The sequence below is a fragment of the Telmatherina bonti genome (assembly GCF_933228915.1).
Source record: "Telmatherina bonti genome assembly, chromosome: 5".
In the NCBI taxonomy this organism is placed as follows: Eukaryota; Metazoa; Chordata; class Actinopteri; order Atheriniformes; family Telmatherinidae; genus Telmatherina; species Telmatherina bonti.
The window spans coordinates 23,586,681-23,602,190 of NC_136623.1; the positions used below are offsets into that span (position 1 = coordinate 23,586,681).

The following is a 15,510-nucleotide window of genomic DNA, read 5'->3' on the forward strand; positions in this document are numbered from 1 at the left end:
GAATTATGCAGTTGCATTGTTTATATTTAGTTTAGCAAAAAAATATTTGACTCAATAATCTTTTAAAATGCTCAGAACTGTTGTGGCAAAGCGTCTTTTATTAGCCAAAACTGTGTATGTCAAATGTGCTTTTATTAATTAGTTTTACTCTGATAACAAAACATTTATGTTAAATGCTTATGTTTATATATGCACTTTTCTGTCCAGATTCATTTATTTTTAAGGGAAGGACTTTGACCTGGGTTCATCATCCTATAATCAGATTTTCTTGTAACTGATGTCCTGATATCTCAGAGGAAAACAGTTAAAGAATGTGGCTGTATATCATGCAATGGCTCTGTTTGCACAGCTTCTGACAGCGATTAGAATCAAGAATTCTACTGTATATTTTGTAGCTCTGCTGAGTTCTGGACTGTGTTTGTTTTGACATTAAATGTGTTCTAAATGTGCATGGCTTCTCTCAGTTTGTTGTCTGCATAATTCAAATGTCTTATGAATGCAAAGATAATGTGCCAAAGGATGCTGTTTAATCTAGGGCTTTACTCACTTACAAGCACAAAGCCACTAAGAGGCTTAGACACTCTTACTAAACACCCATTTTTGTTGAGATTGCAAGCAATGTGATAGCAGTGACCCAACTTCATTTTTGTTTTTTCAAAGAGCATGGAAAGATACCAGTAGAGATTCACACATGGGTTGTTGTTGGTTATTTTTTTTATTATAACCTTAAATAATAATCCTGCAGTAAGACACAAAGGTTATTAGAATCAACTTTGTTTCATGCATGATGATGATGATGTGATTAAAATATGAATAGTCTTGTCATTATTGCCAATATAACTGATTCTTGCAATCTAAAAGAGAACATTTTTCAAAAGACCAAAAGAGTGATGTATCTTTTTTCCACTTGTCAGCATGCATCACATTTTTCTTCTCTATTTACTGTTCTTCTATCACAGTCACCATGCAGCATGCCAGCCTGTCAGTCTACATGCAGACACATGCCACCAGGTGTTAGTAGAGTGTTTTATCCAGATGGAATAATGGTTTGTAACTTGCACATTTTTTGCATCCATCACTATGTGTCTTCTCATCTTTGGACCACTCGATAAGATCTGGAAAGCAAGAAAACACTGAAAGACCCGGCACTATTTCCATAACTAATGGTATTTACAAAACATTAATATGAAGAAAACAAATTATAATTTAATGTTGGTCTGTTATGGTTTTGCTCAACAAATAGCATAATCAGAATCTGTTTGATCCATAAATCATCACAGAGATCCTACTCTGCCTTCTGTTGAGCTGTTATATTTCTGAAGTGAGTGATTGTTAATACATCACCCAGTAGCTCAGAGTAGGAATTACTCAAATGACTTAAATGCAGATTCCCAGACTCATGGTAGAAGTATGGCTACAGTATATTCAGACAGATTATGACAAATGCATATGACAAGTGACATCCTTATCGTCACAACTGTAGTTGTTTTGGATTATTTAAGGGCATGTAAAATTATTGGCTGGTACTAAGAAGCCTGTAAATACTAACTTGGATGATTTCTTGTGACACTTGGGCAGCCGACTGATTTTTCCGCCTGCAGTCAGAGATAAATGAAACAATAAACATCACATATCACAAAAAGATGATAAAACACAGAAAAAAAAAAAAAACTTCCAGTTTTTGTCATACTTACAACTAATAACCATGATCCCCAAGACGAAAAGCACTGCAGCAATGATCAACCCAGCATATCGCAGGGAATAATAATCTGGATATATGACATACAAATGTTCAGATTAAAAATCTTTATTTTCTCATGTCCCTATATGTGATATCTCAGTGGTGTCTTTTTACGTTTATAGATTGTTCCCCACTTTTATTAGTTTAAATCAAACCCTTTAAGGTCAAACCCATAAAAATATGGTAGGAAAAGTCCAATTTTTTAATATGAGGTCTTTATTTGGTCTTTTGATAAAATTCACCTCCCCCTCCAAATAAATAAGTAAATAAATAAAGAATTAAAAAAGAAAAAAAAAATTTTGGTACATTTTCCATTTATTACCATGTTCTGACAAAATTATTACAGTATAATCTTCTGCTGCCTTGAATTGCAATGTGTTACAAATGATTTTCAGCAAAGTTTTTACCATAGGGGAGTGCAAAATCTCTCAGAAATTATATATATAAAGTCACTTTGGGCTTTGTAGGATTAGCTTTGCTGTGATTTCATTATGATATTTGCACAACCTTATAATAGGATTTTGTTTCTCCTTATGTTATGTGTTTTAACTGCTGTAATGCTTTCAATGTCAAAAGTCAAAAGTTTAGATAAAATTTTCTTTTAAATCTAACTGGAAAGTGTGTCCAAACAGTTATCTGGTACTGTAAGTTCGGAACTTTGAATTGTCTTGAACATAAAATGTGCTATTCAAATAAACTTGTCTTGCAGTGCAAATCCAAAATGTGATCATGCAATACAAGCAGTAACACAAATCAGTGCAATTAATAGAAGCTTCTTACCGTAATGGAACGCGTCATCATACTTTGAATCTAAGTGGTGTAAAAAAAAAAAGAAAAGAAAATTAATGACTTAAGTTTAACTGTGGGACAGAGGAAGCATCTGCAGGAAATACAGACCCTGCACAGGATCTTACTACATGCGTTGAACAGATTAATGGCTGGATGTACCTAAACTTTCTTCAACAAAAACAAAACAAAGGTGAGTCTTTGGAACCAAAGAGAAAAAAAGCTGGACAAAGCTGGATTTAATCGTGATTTTAATCGTTTTTATCAAATGTCAGTTCATTTTCATTTCTACCTTGTTTAATTTTAAACTGTGCTTCTCATTTTTGAATGTTTCATTGTCTCTGTAAAGCACGTTGACTCACTCTCTTGTTGAATTGTGTTATACAAATAAACTTGCCTTGCCTTGCAAATAAAAGAGGACCACTGGGGAGCATTTGTCAGAGATGTTACACCAGATCTACCAACTCTGCTGACATACTCTTGATGATGTATCAAAACTCTCTATGATAACCTGGCAATGCATGTGGAGACGAATATCTGATCTCCCTTTGCATAAGGGGCAATCAAACATTAATCTGTTGCTAACAGAGGAAATGAGGAAGTCTGTCCTTCCACTTTACCATGGGTTTTGTTTGGAAGAGAGGGAATTGTGATAACGTCAGTGAGCCCAGAAATAAGAATAAAACCATAATGCCTGTAGCATTTAACATGACAATGGAGTCAGAAAAAATTACCCCAGGTGCTACTCGCAACTTCTCCGGTCTTGTTTTTGTTGGTTGCCTTTGTTGTGGATGGGGTGGGTGTTACTGTGGATAAAAGGAAGGAAAAAAAAAAGAATTAAACTGTCAATTCCTTTTAAACACATTAAACATCCCTTTTCTTTTCCTATTCCACATGTAGCCTATGGAGTCTAAAATTTATATTACATAAATATGAAGACTTTTATTTATTGACTCCTGATTTTAAGTATTTCCAAACTGTTATTCTTTTTTTTATAGGGAAGTGACTTTCAGAGGAAATTTAGTCTGACCATTTCTAAATAATATCAGCACCATTTCTGTTTTTTACCACTGTAGTTTCTTTTTTTTTCACCAGTGCTGCAAAATGTAGCAGAAAAAAATCCTGTACATATCTTAAGATAGACGGGGACTTCAACATTTTCTTACTACATGAAAACTAGCTTCCTGTATTTGTGAAGGCAAAGAGTAGTCAGCCTTTTCCTGTTTTTGAGAGGAAGTCTTCTACAAGGTTACTGGCCAAACTCAATGGCTCCACCAACTGGGTGTTTAAACACATGAAGGTGAAGAGTGAAGATTGTTAACTGTGTGGTCTTTGCCACTTTATCATGTTCTGAATGAAAACTACAATAAAAATTTAAAAAAAACACCACATGTTTAAAAAGAAGTCATATGTCATGTATTTGGTGCAGATGACAGATTCCACTACCTGTTGTCTTTACTTCTGAGCTGGTGGTCTTGACTGAGCTGCTTGTGACGATACGTTGGTTTGTGGTTCTTTCAGTAGGGGGATTTTCCGGGGAGGGATCAACATTTCTGGTGACTCTACTTTCTGTTCTTCCTCCTGCTGCATATAGAAACCAAGTGCATAAGATCAACCTGAAAGACATGACATCTTATCTTAAGTTAAAATTGTGGACAGACTGATGGATTTCACAAGTGCATTACTGGTGACGGTCGTAGCAGTGTCTGCCACAGGATCCTTTTGATCTGGTGGCGTGGGAGTCTGAGCCCATGACCCTGCAAGAAAAAAAGGCATTTTTTAATAACCAAAAAAAACAAAAACAAAACAATTTAAAACAACATTCCACTTTACAGGGCAAACAAAGCACTGTGTTGTTTATGTCTGTGAGTTTGTCTAACAATGCTGTCATGTATTCCTGATAGAGGGCAGACTTCAGAATGCGCTGGGCCAAGCAGGGTGAGAGAGGCCTGCAGATGCACTGAGTATGTCACAGTAGTAGTCCTTTGAGTCGGGCTGTGAGGCAACCTCTGGCTACAACAGAGCTAGATTGTTGAGCAAGACCACGACACAGAAGCCTCATTCACTGTTTACTCACTCAGCACCTTCCAATTAGTGCTCAACCTCCACAAAACCTCCTCTTTGTTGTGCTAATGCTGTGATTCTAGTCACTTTAATAAACATAGAACTTGACTTGATTAAGGATGTAATTATTTTTTTGTTGATATTCATTTATTGCTGATATTTATATAATTTTATTATTCAGATGTGTTGTGTGTATATTGATGAGCATATCATTCTTATTTTAATAACGTTGGGGAAACGTTAGGCCTCTTGTGGTAAACAGTTGCAGTTGTTAAAGTACCATCTTACACTGGCAGCTGTTTCTATTCTATCATCATACTCCTACTTTCTTTTTATTACACATCCTATCATTGAAAAAAGTCTTGATTTGGAGCGCAACTATTTTCACTAAAAGAATCAGGTTGCTATTACAGTTTTGTGAGATCGGGTTTGCTCTGGAGAATCTAATTTTAGCATTTATAGGAATTAAAAATGAGTGATGCTTTGATTTTTGGGACATCTGCGACATAGCGTGGCACAGAGTAACCACATGTCAATGTACTTTACAAAGGTATTTTCGTTTAAGGCTACTTTAGTCTTCCATTCCAGCATTTCAAAGGGCATCAATATATTTTCTATGAAGCAGAATGAAACTTACACACAATCGTAAATAAAGCTCGTTGCTAAATGTTACTATCATCTAGGTTTCCAATGTCTAGTGTCTGCCAGCAGTCTGGTTCACAAGTCAGATATGGGAAGTTCTGAGTAAAACATTTTGAAATTTAAAAGAAGAAGTGAACTATTCTTCCTCCTTTAAATGATGTCAAAAGGAAAAAAAAACCTATACCTTCTAATACAAAATGACCAGTCAGTTATTGTAGCTCAAGTTACTTTTCATGTGTTGGCTGTCAGGTCACGTGTGTAAGAAGTTTCAAACTACACACTAATTTGTATAAAACATATATCACTGTTTTAAATACTCTACTTGCCAAATAAAAAAAAAAAAGCATTCTGTGTGAAAGACATACATTTTCCTGTGAGTCATAAATCCACATGTCATGGCTATGTGAAACTACTGGTCGTGTCATGATGTAGTGAATCAGAAATAGGGGGGGGGTAGTCCATTGTGTTGCCTGTGGAAAATGCAAATTAATGATTTGCATGCTGAAACTGGAGCATCCCATTCTAAGCAATGCTTTGCTACTACTTCTGTAGCAGTGCTTCCTCTGCGAACTCTTTTACCATTGTGACTTGTTTGAAGTATTCACATGCTCAGTATAAGTTCTATGGTTTCATGCCTCATAACTTCACAGTAAGCACGCTCAGTATCAGGAGCAATGTTTTTTTTTGGCACTCACCTTTTAATGTGACAAAGAGGAAAAGTATCAGGGATGCTGTATGAATCTGAAAGAAAACAAATAAATATATAAATAAAACAAAGATGCCGCAATGAGAGGAAAGGTAACAGTTTTTTAGGGTATTTTATTACCTTTTGTAATGTGTATTTCAGAAAATATATTTTTCAAAATTCTATAAAACTTACTCTAACTTGAGAAGTAATTTGAGGTCTTATGGATTTCATTTTAAGGACAAACATGTATATGGTTTTTAAATAAGTAGTGCATGCACATGATCCAAATAAAATACTTGATTTTCAGCGTAAAGAAAAAGCACTGTTGATTTTTCCAGTTCTGTGCCAGTTATATGACAATCATATGATAATGATCTTTGACTGTTTAGCCGGAGAAGGAATATAATGTAAATGTGCACAACGGTATTAGAGTATCTGCCTGGATGATTGAGGCAACAACACTGGAACATTCTGTTCAGCACAAATCAAACAGACAGGAAGAGGCACTCATTGATTTTAGCACCACATGGCCACTTGTTCTTCCTGCTTTAACGCTCAGCATTCATCACCCACACTTCTCACGCAGCATGACAGCAAACAGACTCTTACTTTTGAAAGTCAAACAATGAGAAACTTGTTTCTATTTGCCAAAAATGAGTGATGGTCGCCACATTCTGCGTGTGCGGTCCTCCCACATATATCTGTGCTGAACTTTGTAGCACTGTAGATGTAACTTCATCATATTTCTGAAAGCTGTCACCAATTAAAAAATTGGCATTGGAAGATGTGTCAAAATATTTTTAACATAATGGAGATTCTATGACAGCAAGCAGTCTCCAGATCAGTCAGGCTTTTTTTCCTCCCCCTCAACATATTGCTTGTAGCTTAAAAGAAAATTACTATAATAATGATTTAAAAAAAAAAACAAAAACAAAAACAAAGAAACAAACAACAACAAAAAAAAAAAAACAGTTTGGCAAAATTTTAAATAGAAAACAACTGTCAGATATGTACAGCAGACACAGATATGGTAACAGATGGGAGTCCAGGCCAGGGACCTGGTTTGAATCCACCCCCAGCAGAAAATGAATCTCAATCTTTGACCTATCCTGGTGGCAGCTCGTCCCCCCGGGTGGGAGCTGTGTGACAGGTGAGCGTCTGTGGACGTCATGAGCTTTGACAGCTCAGATTAGCAGGTCATGCCAATCTTCATTTCACTCCTGAGCATATGTCAAGATGAGGCCTGTTTCCCCAGGGCTGTACAGACGTCTTTCCCTTCCCCAAGCCGCCTGCCTGTTTGTCACATCCTGCATTCTCATTCGCTCTCCGTCTGTCTGTTCATCCATTTGTCTGTCAAATTCTATCAATCTTTTCCCACTCGGCTTCACCCAAAACAGCCCTCGGCCTTCAGATATTTAGTCTTTTATTCAAATCATTATGCTTACCTTGGTATCCATCCTGCAAAATGATGTTGTCCAAAGATGTAGCCAGAGTCTCATCATCCAGAAAGCGTTTCACTGTACGTCACATAAACTAGACACACCCATGTGCTCACCACTACAAACACTTCCTCATCCAGTTTTGTGAAGTTGGTTTCAGCCTCTCTCTCTGTCTCTCTGTCTCTCTCTCTTTCTCTCTCTCTCTCACCCACTCTTACTAAATGGCGTTACCCTCTACAGAATGTTGTGTGGAATACCCTTTTTCACATTTGTTAAGATTGTTGCCTGTTGCTCATCTGTCTCTCAGCATGGTAGCTTGTCCTTCCACTTTGCATCCTGTCTGATTCACTGCCTCTCTCCGTGTTTATACAAGCTTCTCTGCCCTAAGTTAAGTCTGTCATCTGTGTCCATGCTACTGACAAATACAACAGCCTTGTAATGAGAGGATGTCGGTGTGTTGACATTCACATGAAATTGTGGGATGGTTATAAACCCTCCCTTCACTACACTGATTATGAGTAGGAAAATGGTGTGCATATTAATCACATTTTACACGAACTAGCAATAAGGCATTTAATAAAAGAACTTTTGTGATAAAAAAATAGTTGATTTGCTCCATAGAATTTTCTGCAGAGATATTCATTACCACATTATGACCATGATTTAAATTAGAAACAAAAAAATAAAAAGTCAAAATCCAAAGAGTTGTGACCTGGCTACATTTATATATATTTCTAATAATCAATTGAAGGTTTGAGCCATTGCAAACGTTTTGAATCCTTAACTTTTAGCATTTTGTATACCTTTTAGGATTCATTTAAGTCTTTGAAATGATTTAGGACTAACGGCACTGCCCCAGTGAAAAGCACAAACCTGAACTGTTACAGCAGACAAAGCCAGCAATTCATCCACACAAGCAGAGGCCAGTCTTTGTCCACAGTGTAGGGGGATGCTTGTGAATAAACTTGTCCTTCACATTCCTATGGGTTTTTATTAGAAATGGGAACATTTATAATGCAACCCTGTGTACTTAGTGGTTGAGATAAAAACATGCAGCAAGTCATTCAAAAAGCTAAATGGAATTAAATAAGTGCAAACACATGTCCTGTACTGACACTAAGAGCAGGAGATTTAATATACCTCTTTTCATTTTTTATTTGAACAAAATGTAAGAAAGATTGACTATATATGTTTGTATCAGTAAAAGCAAAAAAAAAACAAAAAAAAACAGCCAGTGTGGCTGGTTTATTTATCACAGGTGAATTAGATGATGGAGTATAAAAATCTTTTAAGGGGCAGAGTAATAGCTCTATAAAAGACTGTTTAAGTCAATAGGTTAACAATTTAATACTAATTTAATGTTGCAAGAAACTCAGAAAGATTACCAATATCCATAGAGATTTCGGTACACAACATTCAAGGTATCCAATAAGTCCTTCAATCAAAATGACCAAATTGTGTTTTTTTAACCTTTAAATAAGACCTGGACTGATTGCTCAAATTGTTCACGTGTCTGTTTCCTGGTGACATCGCCCTGTATCATAGGTACCATGTATGTTTTATGTTTATTATTTATTTATTTGTCTGTTTTCCTCTATTTTAGCTTGTTCTGTTTTCACATAATAACCTTTGCCAGAAGGTTATGTTTTTGCCCATTTATCGGTCTTCTTGTGAGGAATTTCTTGAAAAACCTGCTGGTTGGATTTTAATGATTTTTCTTTTTTTGTGAAAATGGATCTTGGGCTAACTTAGATTTAATTAAACTTTTAGAGATATCTGAAAGGTTTTATGGACATTGGCATTTTTAAATTCTCCACAAAATTGTTGAGAATGAGCCGCTTGTCGCAGGTCTGCGATCTCCGAGTTTTTTCTCTTTTGTTCTTTTTTGTTTGGTTTAATTCTATTTGTCATGTTTTCGCTGCACCTTGCTGTAATACTTTATATAAAGTCACCTAGGATACATGGTGGGGCAGTGGTTAGTACTGTGGTCTCAGAGCAAGGTTGTTGGTTCAAGCCTTGGCTGGGGTGCAAGTAGCCCAGTGACTTTTCTGTGTGGAGTTTGCATGTTCTGCCCATATATGTGTGGGTTTTCTCCGGGTACTCCAGCTTCCTCCCACCGTCCAAAAACATGCATGTTAGGTTTATGGATTACTCTAAAGTAATCCATAAACACACAACATTCACACTCTGAGTGTGAATGTTTTTTTTTTTTTTTTTTTTTTGTCTTGTCCAGCATTTAGGCAAGCAGAATGATGGTCTGGATGCTGTGTTCTGCTGAGCAAATTTTCTCTGCCAAGGGAAGCTTTATAGATATAATGATCCCCTTGACTTTCTGAATTTTTATTTTATTTCTATATTTATTTTGTATTGTTGTTTGAATTGTAGAGTTTGTACTGCTGGACCAGAGAGGACAGACGAAAGACAGAAAGAGAAAGGAGAAAAAACACCTCATAAGAAAAGTGAAAGAGATAAAGGGAGAGAAAAGGGAGAGAAAAAAATACCCTAAAAAAATAACCCAAAAATAAAAAGAAAGAAAACAACCTACAGATGTATACATATACACACATACATACATACACATACATATACACACACATACACACGCATACATACACACATATACACACACATGTATACACACAAAATATATATATATATACACATATATGTACATATGTACACATATACATATACACATTCATACATATACACGCACACCTCTATGCACACACATACACACACATACATACGTACAAACATATACGCACTTGCCAGTATTAACACATATACATACACATACAAGCCAGCTTTAGATCATAGTAACTAAACTATGAATCTAAAAAGTTAAATATAAATGAGAAACAAACAGAAATGAGAAAACTAGCTGCTGTTAGTGAATAAAACTGCGTGACGACTCGGTGACTGTGTCACATGCAGAACATGCAGAGTGGAACGTGTTCCGGAAAAGGTGATCATGCCAGTGTGACCCCTCCCACACAAAGGCAAGAGGCACGCCAGGAGTACCCCCGAGACCCGGGCCATCGGCAGCCATCCCCAGGCGCAGACCCCAACCTCCCCACCCCGGAGCCAGCCATGCACCGACCCAGGAGGAGGCAGAGGGGGGTCCCAGCCAGAGTCCCCCGCAGTCAGGGGGAACAGGCCCCAGCAGGCCTGGACCAGCGAGGACCAGCCCCGCCGGGCACCGGCCACCCAGGGCAGACAGAGCGCGGGCCCCACGGCCCCAAGAGCCCAGAAGCAACCCCCCACCCCGCAGGCAGAGGGCCCAGCCCACACCGACGGAGGGCCGGGATCCCCAGACCGCCACCGAGCGGCAGCCAGGCCGCACCCCAGTGCACCAGCAGCGCTCCCGAGCACCAAGACCCTCCACGCACGCACGCGTGCACACACACACACACACACACACACACACACACACACACACACACACGCACACACACGCACACACACGCACGCACACACACGCACACACACGCACACACACACACACACACACACACACACACACACACACATGCCCCCACCCACCTACTCCTACCCACACCCATCCACACTTCCTCCTTAAACACACCCTATACACCCATTCTCTTACACACGCTCAAACTCACACTCTCCTACCCCCGTTCTTTATACACACACACCCCCTCACACACACATCCCTGCTCCCTCTATAATCACCCATTCTTCCATACACGCATACCCCACTCTACACACACACATACCTCCCTACACCCCTCTATCCACATTCACACTCCTCATTGTACACCCACCCCATCACTTCCCCATACCACCAACATAACCCCACATACGCACCCCCACCCATCTGCATACACCCCCCCTTCCTCCTATCCCAGCGGCCATCCACTTTCCTAAATTCTTTCACCCTGATCCCCCCCCCCCCCCCATCTACCCTAACATTCATTCACCACTTCATCCATTGGCTCATGCACGCCCTCACCTTTCTTTCCCAACGTGTCCCCTGTGAGATACCCCCGGGGGAGCAGGGGATAGAAGGGCCCCGATCAGGGCCCCACAACTACCCCCCACCCCTGTCAACGCCCCCCCACCACCCCACACATGCAGCCGATCCAGCACCACCCAGGGCCAGCAGCAGTCCCACCCCTGCCAGGCCAGCCCGGACCCAGGCCCCCTGAACAGCACCACTCCCCCGCCCAAACTCCTCTGGCACAGCCCCGGAAATAGGGGTGTGGCAGGACCCCATTGTCACCCCCTCCCTCCCAGCTTATGAATGATTGTGAAGTGTGTGTTGTTTGCAATTAAAATTGGGAAGAAGTAACCACATCATGTTGGGAGCGGGACCACCAAAGCAGCCCCGCCCACCGCACACTGCATGGCCTGCCCCCTAAAATATGTCCATGTGTTGTCAGTGTGTGTTTTTTGTGTTATGTTGACTAAGTGTAATTAAAACTGGGAGGTGAACCGATGCTGGGTGCAGCAATCGAGACCACCTTGATGGCCTCTCTCACCATCCAGATCAACGTGTCCACCTCCCAACGCCCTGCCTGTATGTGGTGGAAGAAGGGAAGGAGGGGGGTCTGGGGATTTAGGTCCCGAGGGAAGCGCACCTCCCTCAAGAAGATGAGCCACCTGCGGCACGAGGCACGACCCCGATTCCCGCGGCCCCCGAAGGCCAGGACAGGCCAAGGGCAGCTGCCCCAACAACCAGGGCCCTCAGCAACACCAATAAAGGAGCCGCCACCGGCCCCAGAAGGCACCAACGAACCACATGCAAAAGTGGGGGGGGGGCAAGGAAGAGGAGGGGCGGGAGAAGGAGAGACAGACCAAGGGCCCACCGCCCCCACACCCCTAGGAGACGCCCCCACCCAGAGACACGTTGCATTCCCTCCTCCTTTACACACCAACACATTCACACCCCCTCACCATCAGCCTGGTATACACACACATCTACACACAGACACACCTACAGACCCACATTGAGTGTGAATGTTGTGTGTCTCTCCGTGACCCAGAGTACACCCTGGATGCGATCTGTCCAGAGTGTACCCTGCCTCTCGCCCAGTGATTGCTGGGATAGGCTCCAGCATCCAGTGACCCAAAATTGGGGTAAACGGTTATGAAAATGGATGGATGGAAAAAGTTGTTTTAAACGTACTATACATATGAACCTGCTTTGCCTTACAAGTAGCACGATGGAACAAGTGTTTCCACAGCAAAGCAAACGCCATTCAGACATTTTTTAAACAAGTCATTAACTGCTCAAAAAGAGGGGGAAAGTAAGTAGTTGTAGTTTCATGTGTATGGAGCTGTGGGATGTCCAAACATTTCCCCCAACTTGTGAGTTGGAATTTAATAACAAAACCTTCTTAAAGTCCATTTGTAACCTCCTGGTCTGGTTTAGGCAGCAATATCTCTTGGCGTGGTTTAGGAAATGGTTGTGGTTTGGGCTGAAATGCATTCCTTTCACCACGACAGTCGCCTTGATGGAAGCCATTTTGATTGTTCCCTTGGGTACATGAAAACATCTCACAGCAAGAGTTATTCAACTTCAGAGTGGGTTTAAGAAATTACATCTTTTGGTTGGAGCCAGAAATCAAATACACTTGTTAAACGTAGTTAAAAATATGTAGTTACTGTTATTTGCCACTAGGGGTCACATATTCGACAGATGCAAATACAGGAAATTGTTCTCTGCATGAAAAGACTTCACTGGGTAATTTATAGGAAGACCATGTTGACTCAACTTTCAATTTCAATTGTATCTCTTCAATATGCACTCTTTTATTCAGAGGGAGGGTAAAATTGTATCAGCAGTGTTGATGCCACCAAAATTGAGCCCCAGTGTGAGTTATTACAATAGCCCATAAAATCACCGACTGAAATGTTAGACCTTTTAATTTGATTTCCATTTAAAGTGATAAAAATTCCAAGTAGGAACGTCAGGTTTACCATTTGCCGCAAGCCTACTGGAGATAACTTTACTGCCTATATGCTTTCAGCAGGAGGAATAACTTTTTACATAGTTGCAAAGAGTATTCATTCACGCAGAGGTGTTTGAATGCACTCTGAGATATAAAGTTAAACACCCATTTGCTTTTCTTTTGACTTAATTGTGCAGACTGGTAGCCTGTCAGTTTGAGTTCCCTTGAGATTTTTCTGAAAGCAGCATATCAAAAGGTTCATGAGGCGATTAAAGAAAAAGTAGAAGTTGATATGCAGTATTGAGCTGTCAAGTTATCAGTTTAGCAGATTACTGTTCCTGCCTGAGCTGAAATGATGCATTATGAGCAGTCTCTGGAAACAGAAGTCAGTTAGTTATACAGGAACTTAAACAACTGTTCAGTAATGAGACAAACATGCCTTGACAGTTTATAATAGAGAATAGCAAGCCTACCAAAGGAAACACAGTTCAGGGAAAATCTCAGATTTATCCTCAGACAGGTGGTCCTTACTATGGTAACTGGATTTGTTTTAGCTTTGATCAATTTAAATATCCTCTTGCATCCTGTAGGTAAACATTTCTGTGGAAATGATGTATTGGTTTTTCTGCAAGTGTAAAAACAAAACCCCTTATGTATTATAAAAATTGCACTGTAGTTTCATGATAACAACAGAAGCTGGAGGTGAAAAAAAAAAATCAATGTATGCATGGTAAATATTTACAAAGGCATTGCTATAGGAACTTTGAAGAAGTCTCTGACCTCTTCTAAGTAAGACAGGCATGCCAGAAATCTGCAGCTTAACCATGACAAGTGGTTAAGCTGAAAAATTTACAACATCCTGCTTAAAATGGCATAAATTTCAACCCACGCCACCAACACTATGCATGTAGAACTGGGGAAACTTGACAAACCCTGTGGGAGGGATTTGATCTCCAGGCTCCTTAGATCCCAATCCAGAATAAATCCAACCCCAGAGGATGCCAAAACCCCGGTGATACACAGGACCTGCTACCAACAAATCAGTAAAAACCGTTTAAGACACCTTCAGAAATTCTGTGTCCTTGTCCTGAGAGGTCAAATCTGTTTTGGCTGAATAAGAAAACACAACACAAGGAAAGGCGATTTAGTACTGCATTTTAATATATTCAGTTAAGGGCATTAAACTGTATGATTTTGGATTTGAGCTAATTCACTGAAACAAACAAACAAAAAAAAAGGTCACATAGCAATATTCTACTTTCTCAAGCAGTTGCACCCGAGCGGTACTTTGTTTGAACATATAATAACGTTTCCCAAAAGTTAGAACTTAGGGTCTGTGCTTACAAAAGACAGTGTCAAAGCAAGTGAAATGGAGTGGATTAGTTGTTTCATATGCTTCAGGCTTTGGTGTGTGTTTCTAGTTACTTTGAATCTAGCTAATACAAAAAAAAGACTATAAAAAGATAAACAAAAAAATATTACTTCATAGTTAAGCAAACAAATTTATATAGAGTATCTTAAACTTGAATTGATTTAAAATTATTACAAAAAAATATAATTGGATTAAAATTTAAATAAAATGAAACTGATTAATGGAATTCAAATTCGACACAATACATGGATTTTAGCAGGATGTGGCAGAAATCAGAAAAAGCAAAGTAGGTTGCAGTTGTGGCCTCTGTGGATGTGGGTGGTCTGGTTCCTGGTGGGATTTAATGAAATACCCAAGATATTGTTTCTTCATGGCAGAAGCAAGACAGATGTTTATTACTTTTAGTGCTTTTATACTAATGGACTTTGTGTCATAAATAAAGTTTGATTTGGCACACATTTATATGTGTATATACATATATATATATATATATATATATATATATATATATATATATATATATATATATATATATATATATATATATATATATATATATATATATATATATATATATATATATATATATGCAATATAGGCATTAAAGGCTTTTCTTTAATACATATATAATTTATTGTTATTATTATTATCATCATTGTTATTATTATTATTATTATTATTATTATTATTATTATTATTATTATTATTATTATTATCATTTGCAATAATGGACACATTAAAAGTTCACACAAACCCCCTCTGGTCCTAATCTCTCACTGACTGCCCACTCTTCCCCTTCCATGACATGAGCTGAACTTCAGTCTGGGAGAAAACAGGATTAGAGTCTGGCTGCAGGTACA

General features: G+C 39.1%; 1 protein-coding gene across 2 annotated transcripts; it reads right to left on the bottom strand.

The window, feature by feature from the left end:
* Positions 1–706: 706 nt before the first annotated feature.
* fxyd5 (FXYD domain containing ion transport regulator 5) lies at positions 707–7,491 on the bottom strand. 2 transcript variants are annotated; one of them, XM_079240239.1, is made up of 9 exons: positions 7,367–7,491; positions 5,929–5,974; positions 4,213–4,284; positions 3,974–4,108; positions 3,262–3,333; positions 2,522–2,551; positions 1,695–1,769; positions 1,550–1,595; positions 707–1,115 (listed from the first exon to the last, which is right to left on the bottom strand). In XM_079240239.1, the coding sequence occupies exons 1-9, from the start codon at positions 7,421–7,423 to the stop codon at positions 1,091–1,093; spliced, it is 558 nt and encodes a 185-aa protein (XP_079096365.1). In that variant the 5' UTR covers positions 7,424–7,491; the 3' UTR covers positions 707–1,090. The 2 variants fall into 2 exon arrangements, with proteins under 2 accessions (XP_079096365.1, XP_079096364.1); XM_079240238.1 differs by having other exon boundaries at positions 3,974–4,111.
* Positions 7,492–15,510: the final 8,019 nt, after the last annotated feature.